At 40.9% G+C, this 22,724-nt stretch overlaps 1 protein-coding gene across 2 annotated transcripts; it reads left to right on the forward strand.

The window, feature by feature from the left end:
- Nucleotides 1-1,250: 1,250 nt before the first annotated feature.
- On the forward strand, nt 1,251-15,623 carry vegfab (vascular endothelial growth factor Ab). Of its 2 annotated transcripts, XM_071478993.1 has the most exons (8): nt 1,251-1,939; nt 3,892-3,934; nt 4,950-5,146; nt 5,932-6,008; nt 8,281-8,313; nt 10,959-11,033; nt 12,628-12,771; nt 13,731-15,623. In XM_071478993.1, the coding sequence occupies exons 1-8, from the start codon at nt 1,886-1,888 to the stop codon at nt 13,750-13,752; spliced, it is 645 nt and encodes a 214-aa protein (XP_071335094.1). In that variant the 5' UTR covers nt 1,251-1,885; the 3' UTR covers nt 13,753-15,623. The 2 variants fall into 2 exon arrangements, with proteins under 2 accessions (XP_071335094.1, XP_071335096.1); XM_071478995.1 differs by lacking the exon at nt 10,959-11,033.
- The last annotated feature ends 7,101 nt before the right edge of the window (nt 15,624-22,724 follow it).

Consider the following 22,724-nt stretch of genomic DNA (forward strand, 5'->3'; position numbering starts at 1 on the left):
GACTTTTATTTGTGACTGTATATATGTTTAGCCTTGTATCAGCCTCCTATGAAAGCCTCCTCCACCACTGGCTGTGTGAGTATATGTTTATTGTCCTTCATAACATCCTTGCAGCCACTTCCTGTATCAATCAGCATCTTTGCATCCCTGACAGGCTCTCACTCCCTTTTTCCTCTGTGTTCCCTCCTCTCCTCCCCTTGCCTCGCCGTGATATCTCAGCTGTTGCTCGGAGGGAGAGAGAGAGAGAGAGAGAGGAAAAAAAAAAAGGGGGGAGCCTGTCCGGTGATCGCTCTCCACCGGGCTCCAGTGGAGGGACGGGGAGGAAGTCACGATGCGAGAGTCTCTCCTACTTTTTTTCAGAAAGAAAGAAAGGCAGAAAGAAGTGCGTGCGTTCCGGCGCGCGCTGAGCGGCCAGATGCGGTGACAGCTGTTGGCTCGCGCGGCGCGGCGCGGCGGGTCACGCACTGCGACGTTGGCCGGCGCACGCACACACACACACACACACACACACACACACGCACACACACACGCAGACATATAGGCTACGTGTACGGACGCACACACGGGTTTCCTCTTTCATGGAAACGGGGGGTATCTGGATCACAAGCCCCGTGTCGGCCCAAGACTGGAACATATTTGCCCTGATATCACCGGGGGGGGCGACTGGAAATGAGAATGTATGAGTGAAAAACATATTCGACTCATTTTATATCTTACAGCGACCAACGGATTGCTTTTAAAGCCAGAAACCTCACATGAGGAACACCCAAGGTCATTTGTCTGCTGTATTTGCGCGCTGCAATTCGCCGACAAAAGAATTAGTCCCTAAGTAAGCCTGTTCAAAAAAACTTCATTCAGACGTCTGTATATAACTGTAACCCATCTCTATATTCATATCCTTGATAGGAAAGATGTCATCTGTACCTGACATGTGGGGATGGTGAGCGGATTAAAAGCATGTACACAGTGGATGATGTTTCATCCGATGAAATTTGTGTTCAAATATCACAATATCTGGACGCCCTCGTTATATTTTCTCCCCCCCGCTTCAAATGAAGAAATAAAAATAGAGCAGCACTTCTGAACTCAGCTCTGCGTTTTTAATAGCTCGCCGGTGATGATGTGATCACATGAGTCGACGTCTAATAGGTGAAACTTTTGGAAAAAAAAAAAAAAAAAAAGACTTGAGAGCAGCGCGCAGTCCTATCAGCCCATAGAAGACACACCTACCCACCAATCCACGTCTCCAGACCGCGGGCGCTCGTTAATCGCCACCACAGAGCCACAGTATGGCGAGAGCGAGACAGAGGTGGGCGCATTTTGTCTTAACAGAGCGGGCTGAACTGCTAAGTGCGCAGTGACAGAGGAATAAACCCAGCCAGCGCAGATAGACAAAGTTTCGCGCAGACAGTGAGTGTTTCACCAACGCGGTTTTCTTTTTCACTGAACGTCATCCTGGTCCATGGGTTCAAGTTGCACATAGGAGTAGGCTACAGGTTTCCAATGGACAGACACTTGGAGACGGCTGGCGCAACAAGCATGGGATTATTTTTGTAATGTGGATTGCTACTCCCTTGCAAGAAAATAAAGGTCTGCTGCGGAACAATGTGAGACGTTATGCGTCTTGGATTCTCGTGTTTCTGGATATCTTGAAAATCATTGGCAACAGTTGAGAAGTTATGCGCAAAGGATTGTACCCTCCAACCCCGGGACCAACATGGATTTGCCGTTACAACCCTCTGCCCCTTATTTAGAGAAGTTTTAGCCGGTCCACTTGTGTTGCTGTTGTACTTGTTGTTTTAAACTTCATGTTTGAGAACAAATCGCCACATTGGCCTCTTGGATTTTAAAGCGTCGCCTGCCTTTGGATTGGATTTCCAACACGATGAACTTTATTGACAGTTTGACACTATTATTTTTGACGCTGTCAGCTGTCAAGGTGAGTTGCATGTCCCAGAAAGCAAACAGGACCAAAAAGAAAAAAAAAAAAAAAAAAACACCAATCGATCTCTATTTGCGACATGTAGTGACTGGTCATTAATGTGTAGCTCGTCCTTGCTCCTCTGGCTAGGTCATCGCTCATGTTTGAACAAGCTGAAATGTTTAGTGGCTTTGGGGAGATTTAAACAGCCATTACGCAGAGCCGACACTATATAAACCAAAACCACACACTCGTGGGTGGTGCGTTTTATGTGTTGCAAATGTGACATGAGAGATGATTTTTAAATAAATGTTGTGAAGTTTGACGCTAGGTGATTGCAGGCCTGCTCTAAAACCACCTTGGAGATATTATTACGCTTTAAAGGCGCAGCGGCTCCATTCTGAATTAGGACATGTGAGCAGGTTCACTCCTGGCACCGAGGCTTCCCTCATGGTTAGCCCGCCTCAGTGAAAAGAGGCACTGCTTTTCACGCTGAAATGTAACTCTCGGATCCAGACCGAGACAGGCGTTAGTCCATAGATTCATCAGGTCGACTGGGGAATTTTAATGGCTGCTTGAGAGCGCACTGTAAATCGTTTTCCATATAATCATTAATCAAGCGCAGCGTGTCCAAGGAGGCTTTGAGCAAAGGTTTCAAGGTGAAAAAATAAAGCACCACACCGCGTCAGAAGCAGGCTGCAGTGGCATTTTTTTCCAACATGAATGGATTAAAATAAGTTTGCCACTTCAGATGTTTCAAGTTGCAACATTCCCTGCTCTCCCGAGCATCCTATCCATAATTAATGAGACGTATCCCCCCTACAGTCTAACAAAGTGTTTATTTAACTAACTGGTTGATTTCATGACAGCTAATCCAACCAATCAACGCTGAACAGTATCAGGATGCTGTCTCGACTGCTCAATGCCAGTCAGTCTATCATCACGCAGTTTAAGGGCCGGTGTTCGCAGCTTGACACCCGTCCATTAATAATACAGTCTTTAGTGTTTTGGAGCGCCGGGGTCCCTCAGCCCTCAAGGCTGGACCCTCTCACGCCACCAGAAGGGGGTGGAGACTGCACACAACCAGAACTTTTTTTTTTTTTTTTTCTTTTGCAATTTAGGAATGGAAAAGAGTTTCCTCGCTTTCCTCAAAAAGGCCGACTCAGTGAAAACACGCCGGTGCCACAGGACCGAGTCTCACGCAATATTGGCAAGATGTTGCGCGAATTTGCGCGCGCTTGAACATGAAAAAAAAGGGAGGGAGAGAGAGAGAGAGTGCGGGTGTGTGTCTGTGTGTGTGTGTGTGTGTGTGTGTGTGTGTGTGTGTGTGTGTGAATGCGACAGAAAGTTGTGCGTAACGCGCGCACGGATTGGAAAGTTGCCAAAATCCTTTGTGGTCCGGTTTGGTGACAGCTACCCCCTGTGAGGGAAAGTAGCAGGCTGAAATTCTTACCGGTTTTAATGGCAACACTTATTAATCCGTGTTGCCTGGAGGCAGCTGGGGCGCACATTAAAGGTTTGGTAACTGAAACAAAACCAACACAGTAACTCAAACAGTTTTTGAAGTTTTGCCACGTAGCTGATGTGACTTTAGGTCGGCTTGTGCGGCTCCGTGTACCTCCGGTCAAATATTTGGCCATATAAGGCCTTAAACACAACACATGCAAGGCTATACACTATCATACAGGCAACATAATGAATCCTATTCTGAGATAAGTCATTTCAAAACGCTTGCTTATAGAAGACATAGTATCAACATTTGACTCTCATTGTCCCTCATTTTGAGTACAGGCCAGACTAAGATAAGATACATAATATTTCATATTCTGGCAGTGGTCAACACAAATTTCAAAATGCAAATATATTTTTTGCGCAACTGTGGATAAGTAAAGGGCATGGGCAACATTTTTTCTGAGCTCTTGCACAATTTACTGTAACTAACCGCTTGCCTTTTTTTCCCCCCCTTGCAGAGTGCCCACATACCGAGGGAAACAGAAAGAGGTCCACATGACGGTAGGTGTCCCACAGGGCACCGTGGGAATAGTGCACTGGGCTCCCTGGCTGGCACACAGCCAAACAGAGAAGGGCTGGTTCACCTTGACATTAAAAGTGAAAATTATCGCCTCCTGGTGGAGAAGTTTGTAATTTGACCCCGTCCAGATCTGTCCCCACTCCAACCTCTCACTTTTTGTTAAATGAGAGCAGATTCACCCCTAAACCTCAACACTCGTACGTTTTCATCTTGTACAGAAATCCTCCTTGTTTGAGGTTAAGGAGGGGAAATGTTATGGTGACCAGACTCCGTTATAGAATGGAATTTCACCCTCTTGGCTCACAATTTCATTTTGCACAATCCCAGCGTTGCTCAATCTAATTTGGACAATCAGAAGCTGAACTTCATGATATTGCTCAGGCCCACTATGTTTGGCTTGGCTTCCCAGAGGGCTGTCAGGCCGGGGTTGTGTTGGGTTCACTAATGTTCTGAGTGATATTTTGGAGGTGTTGTCCTTCTGTGTGCTAATATCTTTCTCAAGAACAGAACTCCTGCAAAGACTGAGACAGGGGGGAAGTAGACTGAAGGTGAAAGAGGCTGTTATTGTACAGCTGTAGATGAATCACTGAGCTGAATCACAATGGGGCAGAAGTACAACTATAAAAGTGGGGTGACCCTTAAGTCCAGCAGTGATTTGGTGCAGTGGATGGGGTCAAAGTAGATACTTAGACTGATAGAGTGCTTGTTAATTTCTATAGGAAATTGCATAAGACGGTAAGTCTCTATTTACTTGTATAAACCAGGGTTACCAAGTGCGTCTCAATGGAATAATAGAAATAAAACATGTTTGTGCATGTATGTGTGTGTTTCAACTCCTTCACTTTGACTCCCTTGAGAGCCTGCCAGCATTTTTTAATTCTAGTCTCTTTGTAGTTGTCTGTTATTGTTACAGCACAGTTGTATTCAGGACAGTGGTTTAGTCTAGAGCTGCTCTGCCATTTTATAACCACGCACACTGTGACTCTTGTCTCCCAGTGATCCCTTTAATGGAGGTGTACAACAAGAGTTTGTGCCAGCCTCGGGAGCTGCTGGTGGAGATTCTGCAGGAGTATCCGGAGGAGGTGGAACACATCTTCATCCCGTCCTGCGTGGTGCTGACGCGCTGCGCCGGCTGCTGCAATGATGAGATGCTGCAGTGCACGCCAACATCCAGCTATAACATTACAATGGAGGTCAGCAGCGTTATTTACAACAGCAATACTTGAGGTGTTTTGTGCAGAGGGGTTCACAGGGGTCCGGGTGATGATTGTGGGGGTGCCGTAACCAGGATGTGCCTGTGCCTGAAATGGACATTTTAATACTAGAGGCCCAGAGCCTCTTCGGTTAGCTTAAAGGCTGCTCTGGTGTGACATTTGGGCCCAAAAGAAGGTGGTGCCCCTTTTTAAATTCAAACATCTGCCCCTTCAAGAAACTGTTGACGCCTCTGGTTTAGTCTGGATGAGGAAAGAGTGAAAAGGGAAAACCTGCGTGCCTCTTAACTGTTTGCTCTTGATTCGAGTAAAGACTTATTGTGAGGGGAGGAGATCTGTTTTAACTTTGCAACTATTGTTCCTGGTTACTGTTCAGGCCTGTCAAACATTTCAATTTTAGCATCTGAAGTCTCATAGTCCTGCTTTTTTTTCCAATCTCCCCACTGATGACTAACTAAAGTAGGTGTTTCCAGCTGATCAAGAGTTGGTGCCTTCCAGCTCTTGACTGGCTGAAGGCCCCTGAACCATCCAATCATCTGAGGGGCAGGGCTGGAAACCACAGAGCTTTTCCGAAACAGCACAGTGACCTTACTGTTTGTCCTTTTGTTGATCCCTGAGTCCATTTGTATCTGTGTTTGCCTATGCTGGAAAATGTTAGGGTTACAACTACACTACACACTAAAAACCTGTCAAATCTGTTGCAACACTATGAATTCATATGTATTTTATTCAACTCTGTGACAGTTTTTCCTCTTTTTTTCTTACAGATTAAAAGAATAAAACCCCAAAGGCAACAAAATGATATTTTCATGAGTTTTACAGAACACAGCGCATGTGAGTGTAGGTAAGAAATCTTGAACACACACTCCGACACACACAACACCACTACCGAAACACAAAACCTGTTGTGCAGAGCAGAGGTTGACATGTAAATCATGTAAAGTTATTGTTTTCACTTTGCCTCTGACACATTTGGCAGATACACATCAGGTAGATTCATATCTTATCTCGGCTTCTTTCACTTCTCTGATCTTAAAAAGACCTGAGACTGTTTAAAACACGTCTCAGCAGACGTCCTGCATATTGCTTTAGTTTTATCATCATTCCATCTCCTTGCTCAGGAACAGGAAATACATTTGGGTGAGTGCAGCACTTTTGCTTGTGCTGCATGTAGAGGTCATTCCTGGAACTACATCAGCATGATAGCTTCAGTTATTGATCTCTGAGAATAGTACTGCGTGTCTTCTCTGCACCCTCCAGTCACAGTGAGGAGACTTCCTCTGTTGGACCTGGTGTACAGTGACCACACATTCAAACACTTTATGGCTCACTCTGTTACTCTTTCCTTTATCTTCCAAGGCAGATAAAGTGCCTTTAATCTAATCTATTAAAGACAGATTTGAGCTGTGTGACTTGAATGAGTAAACTGTGACACAGCAGCACAGAGGGAACACACATCATCCTCCCACATTTAAGGGAAATCTAACAAGCAAACACACATTGTAGGGAAGACTGTTGGCTGAGAGTCAAGATCTCTGGTCATTTTATGCATCTTTTCTGAGATACAAAATTGAAAGTATGTTGGTAAATTAGTCTCCCTGTACTCAGGCTGCCTTAGTCTATCTGTTAAGAAATGTCATTGAACTTTATGCTGTACTGCTGACTGCAATTTGTCATGACTCAATATTTTTTATGTAAAACTATTTAGATGTCACCATAAACTTTTAGGGCACCTTTAAAATACAGAGATTGGAACCAGTCTTTGTGGTATTGTTTTGAATTTGCAACTTCACTATGCTTTTAAGAAAATGGTAATCAGATGTAAATTTCTACTAACAGATCAGTCACTGTTGTTACAATGTTACAGTCTTCCAAATAATCAGAAAAACCAGTATTTGACCTGACATATACCAAATGGTATAAACTATATAAGGTATAAAAAAATATAAGTAAATTCAATGATCCGTTTTTAGGTGTTAGTATTATTTCCATTTAATGCTACTACTACTATTATTAGCCATAACTTAATACAGTTCTGCCACAGCTGTAAGAGAATTAACAATGAGATAAAAATTACAGACAGTAACTCTGAATCCCGTGCGCAAAGGTAAGCAATATGGAACCCAGCACGTGAATGGCGGACACTGCCGCTAACAATAAAAACTACTTTATAGTAGCATAAAAAACAAGGTTTGTTTTCATGAAAATCTTTAGGATTATACCTGCATCAGTAACAATAATCCAGTTGAACATTCTTTAAAGGGTTTGTTAATACTTTTATTTTCTAATTTTTTAAATTTTATTCTTGAGTATATTTTGTCGTTAGAACTACACTACTGTTCCTTTAGGTATAATTAATTGCAGTACTTTTGCTTGTACCAGAGTAGTTTTACATTGTGGTATTGCCAGTTTTTTCTTATACCTAAACAGATTCCACTGCAGGAAATCTACAGTAGTGCATACAGGTAGTTAATAGCCAGAAGGTCATCTTCAGATAATTTACATATACACCACACTTACACATCTACCTTCATGCTCGAGTTATTGTACCAGTCTCTCAAATAGAAACTTGGCAAGGTGTCCGTGACCTTCTTGAATGAAACACAGTTTCCCAACACTGTTGGGGAACCGTGGGCTCTGGAGTGTGCCACCAGATTTATTGCTCCACACTCTGTTATCAGCAAGAGTTGTCACATGGTCAAGTAATGAAACAAACCTGACAACCTGCTATTGTAGTTATGTCTGTATGTGTCTGTGTGTGTGTGTCTGTGTGTGTGTGTCTGTGTGAGTGTGTCTGTGTGAGTGTGTGTGTGTGGGTGTGTGCAAGCCCGTCAATGAACACACCCCTTTGTGTGCCTGTGTATGAGTGTGTGCGCTGCATTATTTCCCAACAAATCTGGTTCATTTACCAAGCCAGGCATTTGAAAGTGAAAGCCAATTTTATCACAGTTTCTGGTAAAGGACATTGACGTAACACAATTTGAAAAGATTGATGTGAGCCCACCCATGCTGATAATGAGCCTTCTGGTCCCTGATGATCTTGATATGTATCTGTTTACTGGGAAACAATGGCAGGCTGCGATCTAATGTCATTTTGTTTTGTTCCTGCGTTTCAGGTTAAAGAAAGAAGTGAGAGAACAGAAAGAAAAGTGAGTACAGCACTCTTTCTGCATGAAGATTGGGTTTTTGGGGGGAAACAATGGGGATTTGAGATTTGATCTTTTTTCTGTTTTGCTCTACAAACAAACTCTCAGCCGTCTGCAACACAGCCTTTCTGGCATTATCCCATACACTCTTTCACATTTAATTGATGTGTTATTTTCTCAACCCCTTTTCCTCTGTCTCTCCATTTTCTTTCACACACTCAAACACAGAAAAAAAAAAAAACACTCCACAACGATAATATTTCATTAAAACCCAAGCAGACAAGCCACTGCATGAGATCATGTTATGCTGAGATTAGCATGCAGCTCTCAGGGGATAAACAAAGGGAATACCAGCTAAATCCACTTAGGTGAATGAGTGACACTTGATGAGGTCATTGCCCTCTCTCGTCCTGTCCTTTATACCTTCCTCTCTTTTCTGTCTCATCTTTACATTCCTCTCCTGTCCTCTTTACTGTTTACATCCCACTTAACTTCTGTTACTTCTGTTCCCTGCTGCTGTGATATAGATAACAATGTTTTTGAGGACCTGTTAAACCTTTGTGTTTACGATCCATGCTCAAGTGATCTTCCCTCCTCATGCAACAGAAGTCAGTTTGCTAAGAGTCATAAAACTCTTTAATCCTCTTTCTGTGACCAGTTCCTAATATCTTTCTATTGCAGGATGGTCATTGCTTGTATTTTGGTTTTATGTCAGGTTCTCTGTCATATAGATAAGGGTTACTTCTGAGGCCTCCTCTTTAACCTTGTCATAACTGTTTACGAGTTCAACACTGATGGCGTGCTGCTACAAAGTGATGGTCTTAGGGTCGTTCAACTCCTGTTTCATACTTTCATGTTAGTTTTAATGTTGGCTGCTGAACTCTACCGTGGGGTCTGCAGTTCTGTTAGGGTCACTCATCCCGCTGATGTTGTGAAACCAGTTAACTGTCAACTTCCACAAACTGATTTTTGAACAATCAAAAGAGGAAATACTTACATTTACAACATGTCAGCTTCATCCTCTTCCTTAGTGATCGGGGACATATTAGCCCCCCCCCCCCCCCCCCCCCCCCCATCTGAACCCATTTCATTGTCATGAAATTTCTTTGGTTTATGACCCAATATTTGCATGTGTATTTTGTATTTAGTGCTAATTAGCATGCTAACAAAACCAAGATGGGGAACATGGTAAACATACCTGCAAAACATCATCCTATTAGTATTAATAGTCATTGTGACCATGCTAGCATTTAGCTCAAAACACTGCTGTGCCTACATACAACCTCAAAGATGTGGCTAGCATGGCTTTAGGTCAGTCTTGTTTTTACCTGTCATCCAGTTGTGTCCTCCCTGAGCAAAACCAACATTTAAATTCAATATTTCCATAGACCCAGCTGGCTACTGCCATGGCCCACACAGAAAACTACATGTATCTTAAAGTGATTTAGAAAAGCCTTACCATCTGTGGTATATATTAGTAGTAGTAATAGTTTTAAACACAAATTTTTCCTCACAAAAAAATTCACTTCATTTCAGTCATTTCAGGCAGAAAGAAGGTAACTTTGAGACCAGGGAAACACATTTAAAGATGTAACCGGCTGCTGGATAACAGGTAAAAAGAAAATTGAGAAGCTGTGTGACCAGCTAACGGAGTAACATATGAAGTGCTGAGGTAACAAATGAGGCTAGGTCTGACAATGTGATATACTTCGCACATATTTCTGGACCCTCCCTTTCTGCACCTCGGCTTGGGCCAGAAACTGGCCAGTCATTGTGTGGGCAAATTTTTATTTATCTATTCATTTTTACCATTTTACAGTTTTTTTTTTCTGCTTTTAAAAATCAGCATTGTTGTACTGTAAATACCATAGAAAAATATCACCAACAATGTTTTTTGTGATTTCATTTGAGTATAGTTTAGCACATACAGCAAAAAAATCTGTAACTCAGCTTGTATTCAGACACACAGACAGATATTTTAATCCAGCCTGCACCTGTGAAGATCCAGGTGTATATTATAAACATACACCAGTTTGTTCTCACTGTGCTGCAGTCTGAAACAAGTTGAATCAGCCATAAAGCGCTGACCCAGATAGCATGAAAGATGCAGTTTTGGTTAAGTTTATTGTCCCCAATCCAAGTGGGAAATTTCAGAATAACTGCCCGAGCCAAACCTCAGACTATGAGTCTCTTTCACAAGCTGCTGAGTCATTGTACTGTTTTACAAAAATGGAATTTGATATTCATCACATTCACAAGCTACAGGATGTGAGGATACCATGTACAGTAAGGTGCATTACTATGGGAGTGTCTTTACAAATAAGGACACAATGGTTGCTTCAGCTTTTTAAAAGTTTTTTTTCCAACACTTGGTTGCATTATATATATTTTTTTTATACTTTTTTCTATTTTTTTTTTTTTGGTGCTTCTCTCCTTAAACTCATATCCTCCGTCACTGAAATTATGGAGGCACAAACATTCATGTTTGCACTGCCCAATGCCACATAATGTGAAGTTATCATCCCCAACAAGTCAATCTCTTCTTTTTGCATTTACAGAAATCAAAACACAAAAGCTAACACATCAGTCCATCTCTCTCCTCAGTCTCTCAGCCATCATTCTGCGTTGTTGTCCTCTTTCTCTTGCAGAAAATCCCGGAAAGGCAAGGGTAAAGGCCAAAAGAGAAAACGAAAGAAAAACCGTGACAAAACAATTCACGATGCGTATGTCAGCTCCGCCTTCTCCACCTACTTGCACCTGAGTGTTGCGCTTCTTATAATTAAGCTCATTTGGGAGGAGCTCCTTTGCCCCTTTTAATTTGCCCATTAACTTTTTAATTTACCCGTTAGCCATTATCAATTAGCATGTTGCTTCCGCGCATTGTCCTAACTTTGTCTCATCAGTCATGTTCTACATACTCAGAATACCAGTTTCTAAGCTGCCCTTTTTGCTAACATGTTTTGCTAACGTAGCTTTAGCAAAACTTTACATAACAGCGATACAGCAGACTTGCTAGCCATATCCCACGAGAAATGAACCATAACCCATTTCCCCATCTAATCTCCTCCCAGCCTTACCAGCACACTGTTCAAAAGAAAGTCACTCCTTATGAAACTGGAACGATGGTTGGGATGAGATACAGCAGTGTATCATGAAAAACAGTAGAAACCCGAGGTACAAGTTGCTCCTAACATCTTGTCATGTAGCTAGTATCATGATTGATAATGGATATGTTTAAAGAAGCTGGAATAAACAGATCTTGGGGTCGGCTGTTAGCTGTAACTTGAACCTTCTGCTGAAACAGATCACAGCTCCACCATCATGGCTTTGCAGGCCGGCTCATACTGTTCTGGTATCTGTGCTGGGATCACCAGGATTGTAATCACGGTCCTGTGTTCAGTGTTGAGTCTGTGCTGCTTTGCTGTGTCTCGTACCCGTCTCCTTTCCACTCTTTACTCTTTTCATCTTTACAAACAGGTTTTGCTGTCCTGTGCATAATGCTGGTACTTTTTATGTAATGTGAAGATAAGTGATGGCTATCTATTGCCTTTTTCTGTTTTTTTTTTTTTTTTTTTTTGGTTTTTTTTGTTAGGGGGGATTTGTAAACCAGCAAATTGTAAAGCAAGCACTGTTTTGTGTCTTTCTTTGCCTGCTTTTGTCCCTGAACCCACACAAAAGCATCCATATTTTACTCAAAAATAATATAATGATGATCTCTTGTTTCTTCAATGCTCATACTGTGACAGAATACATGTGTGTTCTTTTGTAATTTGTATATTAAGATGTCAATGGATTATCTGAGCCTTCATTTGTCCATTTCAGCCTCTGTTCTAAATCTAATGTCTCTCTGTGGGAAACGCAATCTTCGGTTTTCACTCAATAAAATGAAATCTTTCTTAACGGTGAACCAAGCAGACCCTTGAGTCTTCTTTATTAAGAGTTGAACATTTTGCAAGAGTGAGAGCAAGAAGTTTCTTGTCACTGACCCGCAGTTCAAAGCCAATGTGTCATTTTGTGTTGCATGATCTGGTCCAGAGCTTTGCTCACTGCATGTCTAACACATACAAGGCATTAGTGAGCGGTCCAATCAAGGAGGGAGGGTTTGAGGGGTGTTGGAGTGGGAAATTTACTGCTTGAATATTTGCCTGCAATGCTACCCAACTGTCACATGCAGAACAACTTTTCAGGCATTGGCTTGGAAGAGCAAAGTGGAGCATATCAAAGGGTTGGCCTGAGGGTGACCCTTCTGATGGCTGGTTATAGTACACTGTGATAATCTGTCTCTCCCCATCTGTCTGTCTGTCTTTCTGTGTCCAGTGTATGTGAGCCATGTTGTGATCACTGCTCAGAGAGGAGAAAGCGTTTGTTCGTGCAGAACCGCGAAACCTGTCGGTGCTCCTGCAAACACACAGATGAATACTGTAAAGAACGCCAACTAGAGCTCAACGAGAGGACCTGCAAGTAAGTGTCACTAGTTAAAAAACTGACGTGAAACAGGAACTCCAGGTTCTGTCCAAGGAGTTCTAAACAAAAAAATATATATTTTGGGAGATGTGGTGATTTGTTTTTTTGTTTGTTTTTTGTTTTTTGTTGTGTTTTTGTTGTTGTTGTTGTTGTTGTTGTTGTTGTTTTACTGAGTTAGATGAGAAGATTGACACCACTCTTCTGTCTGTTCCAAAAATATTTAGCTGGAGCCAACAGCCAATTAGCTTAGCATAAAGTCGCTATAATCACTAACAATATGAACACAATGTGACAATGTGAAAGAAGTCGCTCATGGTCCTGAACCTGAATCTGCATCTCCCCTCAGCTTTACAGAGCTTTCCCAGCAGCCCTCTGTGCCTAAGCGCACCCACAGCCTCTTCTTCTTATTATTAGTGGGGTTGGTGCTCACACTTGCTTTTTAGCAAGGGAAAGATATAGCTTTGTTGCTGGCAAAGATAGACTCTTCTCGCTGAGTGTAGTCCCGCAGAGTGACGAGTCTCGCTCTAAGTTTGCTCTGACATCCACAACTCCTACAAACGTGCACAGGTGCAGCCCAAATTGTTTTCCGTCTGAAAGCCCCATCACTGTTCAAGCATCACTTTCAGCTGCAGCAGGCAGCTGTTTTCAGCATACAAGCTCTGAAAACTACAGATGGACAAAGTTAGCAAACAGCTTGCGAACATAGTGGATCAGTTAGCCACTCAAGAGCCTGATATTTCCCTCAAGAGTAGGTGGAGGCCAAACAATATTGGATTTACATTCATCAGAAAGCCAGACACACAACTTTAAATGAATGATTATGTTGCTCCAGAGCTGCTGGATGATCTTTGCCTGAGGCCCCGCAGAGTCTGGGATCATGGTGTGTGTATGTATTGTGTCTAAAAAAAAAAGGACCCAACAGCTCAAATCTTTTACTTTTTTTTTCATTTCTTCAGATGTGACAAGCCAAGGAGATGAGAGAGGTGGGAGCACCAGATGTACAAGATGAAGGAATATTCTAAAGATATTTCACAGCACAGCACTTTGACCTTTGAACCGTAAGCTCTTCTTTTCTGTGGAAAGCATTCCCCTTGGACTGGCTGAGAGAGAACAAAAAGAAAGACTGAACTGAAGTTTCCTCCCACTGTATATCTGTGTGTATATAGACCATGATAAAAGAAAAAGAGTACAGAATTGTTATGCTGCTACAGAAACAAATAACTAAACCTATCATTTGACAAAACGCAAATATCCTCCAAGTTGTTTTGCATTTCTAACAGGCTTGCAATGCAGGTGTAGTCTTGTTGTCAATTCATTGTATGCAATTACTTCACTGGATATGAGTCTACTGTGGTTGTGTGTCAATCAAACGTTGCAAAACCTCTCAATCTAAGATATATTTAACTGCTAAAACAGCGGGTGAGGCTGAAGAAGACATGGGCGCACCCTCGTTTCAAAAGTGATGGATGGATTTTTGTCGGCCGACGTCTGCTTTTGTTTTTGGACTAAAATAAGAGGACACTGGGACAGCTGATGGAAATCTTGAATCTGTGTCTTCATGATATCGCTTCCTTTCCTCTGAGGACGTTGCAGGACTGACATGGACATACACAATGTTTTCACTATTGTGTTCAGCTTGCAGGAGAAGAGACTCTGGAGTGCCATATACTTTTAAAGGGATACTGGTCATCAATAATAGCATTTAATGTTTTGCTATGTCCTACATGAAAACCACTGAAAACATCCTATACTGTAGTTTGATTCCATTTGAAAAACTGTGCCTCACAAAAATGTACTGAGAAATCTTTCGAGTGCTTTTTAAATTATTTTTGTTTCCTTTGTCAGGAGAGGGGATTGTCAAAGTAGTTTTATTAGTTGATGAACTCAATACAAAATCCATTGATTACATATCTTCTTCTCTGAACTTGTACATACTTAATATCCCTTTATGCCATAGTCCATTCTAGATAATTTATAATGTTATAGAGTATTTTTCAGTATTCAGTCTTCTACCCATATTTAATTTGGTCTATTTATATATGCAGTGTTATGTACCTGTGGCTGTCCTATCTCCCCCCATGTGTAAGGTCACTGATGGCTACTCGCAGCATGGAGACTCTCTGTGCTTTTCTATGAAACGGACAAAAGAAAAAAAAATCAAAAATGATTTGTTAACATTCCCTAAATGGATCACTTGTATTGATGTGCTGATGACATCTCTGGATTCTCAACCCCTCTTATCTAAGGGTGTGGGTGCTGTGTAGAATTTTAACGTACCTGTGTGTTTGTGTCCGTGTGTGTATGAATGTGTGTCAGTGTGCATCGGCCAATGTGCACATATGCGTGTAGGTGTTAGTAAGTTGTATTTAAGTATTTAAGTATGTAGCAGACCTGTGTTTCGTCCGTCCTGCAAGATGCTAATACAAATAAACTACTGCTAGCAGCTCAGCATACACTACCACGACACCACCACCATTTTAAATTTAAAAACAACCTGCCATCAGTCTTAGAGCCCTCGTTATTAGTTCTCTTTGTCTCTTCTTCTCTATTAACATGTTTTCTGTGTCTATGTAAAACAGTAAAGCATATTTATTTTCAAATTATATTGTTTTATATAAAATAAGGAAAAGGTTGCTGTGTTGTGAATGCTGTGTTTTCAAGAGATTGAATTAGGCGACATGAGTTTTCCATGTTTTTGTGCGGCAAGCTGGTACTCAAACATCTAATAAGAATCCCTGCAGAATGTAATCTGAACGGAAGTAGAACAGCGGAAAAAGAAATTCCTGCACTCTTTTCATGACAGACAGACAGATATTCATCCTTATGAATAAAATGGCACTTTGAAGCGGTGTGCAGTAACTCATCTGTTAAATCGTACTCTAGACAGACATGTAGGAGCAGTGGAGGAAACATCACATTTTCTGAGAAATCTGTGTCATCACTAATAAGGAAGAGACAATATTTTTCAATGGCCAAAGGATTATGTAATAGCAAATAGAAAAAGAAAAGGGGGAAGGGGAACAAGCAAAAGAGTTACACAACTGAAGTCATTTGGTTATCATGGTCTTTGTGGTTAAGTTTTGGTAATGCTTAACTAAGAACTAAGTAAAACTTCATGTGATCCAAATGTTTTCCTGCACGGTTATCGGCAGAAACACTCAGATCAAGTTTAAAACCTTAAGATAAAGTTTAAAACTAAATAGACTGCATATTAAAATGGACATAGACTCCAGATCTGAAAAGTGAAGCCAAAGCAGAAGTGTCTTAAACCTTTATTTTATCTAATGACCACCAGGGGGCAACTCTACTGGTTGCAAAAAGATGTCCAACTGTATTGAACTCTATGGGAAAATGGCCATACTTCTCACTTGATTTATTACCTCAGTAAACGTTTTCCTAATGAGTTTATGGTCTCAATCACTAGTTTCAAGTCTTCTTCAATACAACATGATGTTCATTTTTTAAAATTATGGTACCATTTAGAGGAAAATAGACGGCGACCTGCCCACCAATCAGGATAGAGTAGAGAGCGGCTCAGATCTGCCCGTCACTCCTCCTCATTCATGTCCAAATATGGTGTCTTCTGGTTTCAAAAAACCAAGATGGCGAAAGCAAAATTGCTAACTCAAGGCTTCAAAACAGCAGTTCACAAACCAGTGGGCGACATCACGGTGGGCTGCCACTTTGTTGAAAACTGTTATTTTACTGTTAGTAGGTCTCAAGTAATGGCTTGGGGTGGTTAAAGTTAGCGTAAGAATATGGGTAGGTCCATCACTGCCCATAATTGCATAAGAACATATAATTCTATCCACATTGAATGCTCATTAACCTGGCGCTGATGCAGAGTAAAAGAACCCAAACAAAAAAAAAAAAAAACATACTTACTGGAGCAAAAAGTTGAATTTGGCTCAAGTTTAACCGTAATACAATGTGATGTCATCTCTGCCGATCACTTTCTAATATGAATAGGCTGATTCTAAAGTTTTCATCAAGTTTTCATACAATTGAGGACATAATGATTGTCACAATAATGACTGTCAAGACAAAGTGTAAAACCCTTCCTAATAGAGTTATATAAAATTACGCAGTGTTTTGGCAGCCTTCAAAACTCATGAATCTATCACTTTAAACAGTCGTCCTGATTGATATTTAACTGGCTCACTGGTCCCTGAAACAACACAGCATCTCTCCAATTCTCTTCTTTGCATTTGTTCATGATACAAACAAATCCTGAATGATAAGAATCAAGAGGTCAGTATCACTATATGTCTTATATTGTTGAGTTGTTTTGCAGATGATCCTTCTTGCATCCAGACACAATGCAACTTGTTCCATGTCAACATGAATGGCATGAAAATTCTGGTTTGACTGCATGTTAGGCTACCACTTATCCACCACAAGAACTTTTCCAGGAATCCAATAACCTTGTAAAGAATTCGGGAACATTACCTGGAACAAAGGTCCCTGGAACATGTTTCCAATTATGGTTCATGGGCCGTTTCTTCCTGTACCTCACTAGACCTGTGTCAACACTCCTTTTCTTCGTCTTTTTGGGCATGTTGCTGAAATTTGGACGCTCTGTGTTTGTATTTTACAGCAAACTTGACATCTGTAGCCTCCCAATGAAAAATGTTCTGTTCCGCTTTACCAGATTATCATGTCACCTGTCTCCCTTATCCACCAGGAAGGACAAAGAGCAGTTTTAGCTACTAGAGAATGGGATTAGTGACTTGTTCAGTGACACTTTAGCAGTAGCTGATCTCTAGGCCCCTGGACCAAATCTAACCCCTATGAATGTAGATTAAGTGGAGGTTTTTGGATCTTTGGCCATGTTTGTTTTGAAACTCATTTCGTCTTAGCCCCATTGCTTGCTACTTCTCACTGGATTAGCTCCTGCTTGGCGCTAATGCTCTGCTCTGCTCTCCCTGACTCATGCTCTTTCTGTGCATACCTAAATATAAAGCACACCATATAATCCCTGAAAATTGTGGGGCCCCCTTTACTGGGTAAAACACCCCAAAGAATGTCATAAACCATCTAATCTGTGATTTACCAGGAACCCAGAACTCAGTGAGCTAGCTAGCTGCCTGTCTAGCCCAACTGTGTTGATTTAACATCAGTTTGGACTGTTTAGGTGGTTTTAATCAGATACTTGATGGGAGGTATATATATATATATAGGAAGGTGTATCATTTTAGTCATTTTAGATGCTGAATGAAAATCCAACATCAAACCACTTTGTTCAAATATCACCTAAATCAAGTTGTTTTTCACCATCTTTAAAAGGGGGGAGTTTTATTCTGTAGCTTTCCTGGCTGTTATTTCTCTACTGTATAAACACATAGTGTGATTCATCAAGTCCAGAGAATGGTTGACTGTTTTTATGGGAAACTAAAAAGAACATTAATCCTTATTTCATGTAACCTTTAAAACATATTCTGACCGTTTAAGAGTAAAGAGAGAAAATCTTGCATCAGACCATTTTAGAGACTGATCTAGCAGAGGTAGATCAGTCTCTAAAATTAAATGTGTGGTCCAGGTATTACTCATGTTGTCAGGACCTAAATCTGTATACACAGTCAGATAATGGGGACTTGTCCTCCTCGTGGGACAAAAATCAATTCCCCACAACCTAAGTCATTAATGGTCAATGTGAATAATTTAAGGTTAGGTTAAGGTTAGAGTAAGTGTTATGACTACTTTCCATTCACCCTCCTTTCAATTCCAGTTTAAAAGAGTCTTATCTCTCCTAGACTCCCATTTGGACATTGCACAATTTCTTGTCACATAAAGTTTGATAAATTATAAAGTGAATAAGAAGGAAAATACGTGATTCAGGATTCAGGATTTATCACAGCCTGCATTCTTTTCTTGCAAAAGTTTAAATGAAAAGAGTTGAATGTAATCTGAATCTGATCTCACGTTACTTGCTTTTTTGCTGATGATGCAACTCTGCTTTATTTAAATACAGCAAGTCATTGCAAAATAAGAGTGACTAACATGACTTCAAAAGCACAAGACTGCAGTATTTTTAATGTTGTCGCACGAATCCACATAGTGGTTTTTAAGATTCTCTTGAAATTTACATCCATATGAGTTCAGGCCATGATACACCCATGGGTTAGGATAACATGCTCACCAACCTCCCCTGAGAACAGCTATTATTGACAACACAATAGAAGCAGACACAATATTCACATATTGTCTCTTCTGTAAAGTTGAGATGGCAGGGAAGGTAGTGTAGAGTGGCTTTTTCACTGGAGGTAGCTGCCTAACTGGCAGTGATGAGAGCAGTTAGAGAACCAAAACAACAAAGTTTCAGTCTGTAAAACCAAAACAATGAGTTAAAAGGTGCTAAAATGCTCTGTGGCCAGAATTACCGCAAAGGAGTCGTATGCCTACAGCAATCAGTCAACTTGCAGTTTGACTTTAAATTGTAGCCCTGACTGTAGACAACGCTTCAATTATGGATGTTGCTGCAAAGAAGCTACAAATTCTATAACGTGGATACTTCACACACATCTTCACCCCAGCAGCACAAATGATCTACACATTCAAGACAGTGTCAAGGTGGGCACCAATTTATTGTGTTACCAAATGGGTCTTACAGCAACTTGTGGCACTGAATAATGGCCAGAACAAATATGTCACAGTGAAGTTGACCTATGACCTTTTGGATATAAAATGCCATCCCTTCATCATTTTATCCTTTAAGACATTTGTATTAATTTTCGTCATAGTTAGTATTTAAATTATTGAATTATTGGCCAAGGCGTGTTTAGTGAGGTCACAGCGACCTTGACCTTTAACCTTTGACCACTAAATTTCAAGCAGTTCATCCTTGAGTCTCTGTTAATGTTTGCACCAAATTTGAAGAAATTCCCTCAATGCGTTCCTGAGATATTGTGCCACACCTCGGATTTGTCTCGTTATAAGAGTCAGTAAAGGTTTTGGTTTTTTTTTTCCTTGAAGAAACAAAAGCAATTCCAGTCACAATGCACTATTCAAGGCTGTTTTTTCTGATGTGTCAAGAAATACAAAGACTTAACACAATGTAATAAAGATTTGCAGTCCAAACAGACAGGGGATGATGTCAGATTTAGGAGTGAGGAAGGATGGTGAGAAAATGTAGAGAAGGTGCGACTAAAGCTTCTACCATAGCTTTAAGACCTGAGGCAGGCGACGTGCTCACAGGCAGGTAAATCACCCCACGCTGCTGATGTAAACCGAGAGAAATCACGACTCGGCAAAAACCCCTCCCTGAGGCGTGTCTGCATGATATGTGCACACTCACACGTACTACGTCTTTAAGGCTTCTGATCTATATTTACCCACGTTTCCGACTGATTGTGACACTGAAAAATCTCCTCCATGAGTCATGAGGCAGGGAACCAGAGAGGTGAAGGAGGGAGCGGAATGGGAATAAGACTAAAATCAGTTTAAAGAGGGATCAGTGGAGCAGGGTGGAAAAGAGACTAATTGAGCTGAAGGGGGAGAAGAAAAGAGGATAAGCATGGGACGGAAGAGAGGGAGGAAGAGAGAGAGGTGGAGAGCTGAGGGAGAACTGACCTGATGTGTCTCTTCATTCATGTGGGTGCACTTGTGTGTTAATGAAAGGAAAAGGAAAGGAGTGAAGTGATATGAGGACGTGTGAGGTTTTATTGTCTCTCTTTCCAACGGGGAAGACAGTAAAACCCAATGCACAAGGAAACTATTAGCAGATTTGTATAAATGTAAATATATCTTCAAAATGCTACAAGTGTAAAACGTTTCTGTCGCACGTAGACGGTTGGTCATTACTGGTTTTGCCAGACTGGCTGCACCCACTCACCCCTCACATGGGTGTAGTCCAGCTTACTCTCATTACCACAGCATTACCATTCACCAGACATATCTGAGAACGTGTGTGTGCATTTATGTGTGTATTCACATGTACTTGCCAATGGCAGAGTTTAATGATTGTTTGGACAACAACAAAAAAAAAAAACCCTTTAGCCCCTTTTTCTCTCTCATTACAAATCTGTGCACCTCTAAGCTCACTAATTAACACATTATATCTTGTTTGTTGAAAAACCCAAGTGTTAAAACAACTATTTAGAGACAAACAGCAATATTTCACCGACCGACACAAGAGTGGTATCAGTCTTCTCCTCTAACTCTAGACCAGGAACCCTATATGTGTATTTCCCAAAATGTCAAACAATTTTTTTTTAAAGTATATCTTGGAACAGAGAACAGACTCAAACCGTTGTGATATTTGAGCAATCTCCTTATGGAAAGGCTCTTTTCACTTTGCCCCTGCTCACAGAGGATTGAGCACAGGATCAGGAACAATAGTAAGGGATTCAGTGTCTTGCTCAAAACTATTTCAGCTGGGCACTGACCAAGTATGTGGAATCCAAACCATCCATTTGTGAGACCTTTGCAATGACACTTTTCAGCGGCTTTCGAAGTAATTTGAGGGCATTGTAGTTTAAAATACTTCTGCTGGTTATCTGCGAGATCTGTAAGTGAGGAAGTGATGTGAGCTGGGGGAATTACTGCAGATCAGGCAGAAAGGAGCTGGATTTGTGTTCTTGTATTAGACAGGCCCGGCCTTGTTAGCGAATCCACAAGGGCTCAGTGTTAAAATTTGGCAGAACTATCCAACTCCTGATCAGTTCCAAATCACTCAGAAAACGGGCGAGGAAACTGACTTTACAAAGCATGAAATTTTAGGATTAAGATAAAGAACAACGCTGATTTACTTTTTCATTTGTGCAAAATAAAATCAGTCATTAAAGGGTCGCGGATGCTGGCAAATGTTTTTGTCGATTCTAGTTAAGCAAATGCTTTCATAGGGAAACTTGACTCTTATAATCCCAAAGTCCAAAAGGGAGCTCCGACTGCCTGTTATTGTTTGACTTCTTATCAAACTCAGTATTTGTTTGTTATGTTGCCAAAATTCTTTAAAGACTATTTATTATAATCTTATTATACGAAAACGGACACCTGTCCTATAACAGAATTCCAACCATTTAATATTTGTCATTTTATACATTAAAACGAACAGCATATACATCATGTATGAATATGATTCTATTATAAACAGCAGTTTGCTTGACTTTGTTTTAAATAATAAAATGTACATAACAGGCCTGTATAAATACACCCTCAGTTCTATACCACAGATTCCTCCTTAATGTAAACATTTTGCTCTTTCTCCCACATACACTGTAAATCTCACATCTCCACCCTCCATAACATTTGACCTTTATGTCGACTCCTTCACAAGGTGCTTTATAGAAACATAGAAATGAAAAATTATGCGATGTGTATCTCTTATCTTTCATTTAGAGTACCTTCTCCCTAAAAACTGTGTCATATATTTTAAAGGTAACTCTTAAAAGAGGTTACATTTTCCAGGTTTTCTCTTGTGTTTGACAGAGCTGTCTCCTGATACCAGAGGCCTGTATTATGAAGCAAGTTCAACATACACAGAATAACTTTTCGTTATCTGGCTTAACTGAACCTCACACTGGCTGTCCTGGCCGTCCATAACCTGTACTACGAAGCGGGATATCAACTGTCTCAGCTGACCGTGGGTTTTCCTACCCGACCACGAGCGAGAGAGTTACTTATAAGCAACATTGTCAGACCCATGAATAAAGCACTTAATATGATATGAGAAGAAATGTTGATACCTGCCTTTAAATTTGGTTATAGCAACATCCAAAAGTGACAATGTACGCATGAATTATGATTAAGTTTCTTATTTAGTGAGTATTTTTACTCCTTTGTCTGATGATGAATAAAGTATTATGAGTATTATGTGCTGCAGATTAAAAAAAAAAAAAAAAAAGAGAGTTAAAGTGATGTCAGGCTGTTGCTGCTGCCAAAGCAGAGCAAAGAGAAGATAAGTAGTTGATGACTGGATATCTGACTGGCATGTTCATTTATAATCATGGTAA

Source organism: Trachinotus anak, unplaced genomic scaffold (genome assembly GCF_046630095.1).
Source record: "Trachinotus anak isolate AG129_WGS33_773 ecotype Australia unplaced genomic scaffold, CSIRO_AGI_Tana_v1 ptg000005l, whole genome shotgun sequence".
In the NCBI taxonomy this organism is placed as follows: Eukaryota; Metazoa; Chordata; class Actinopteri; order Carangiformes; family Carangidae; genus Trachinotus; species Trachinotus anak.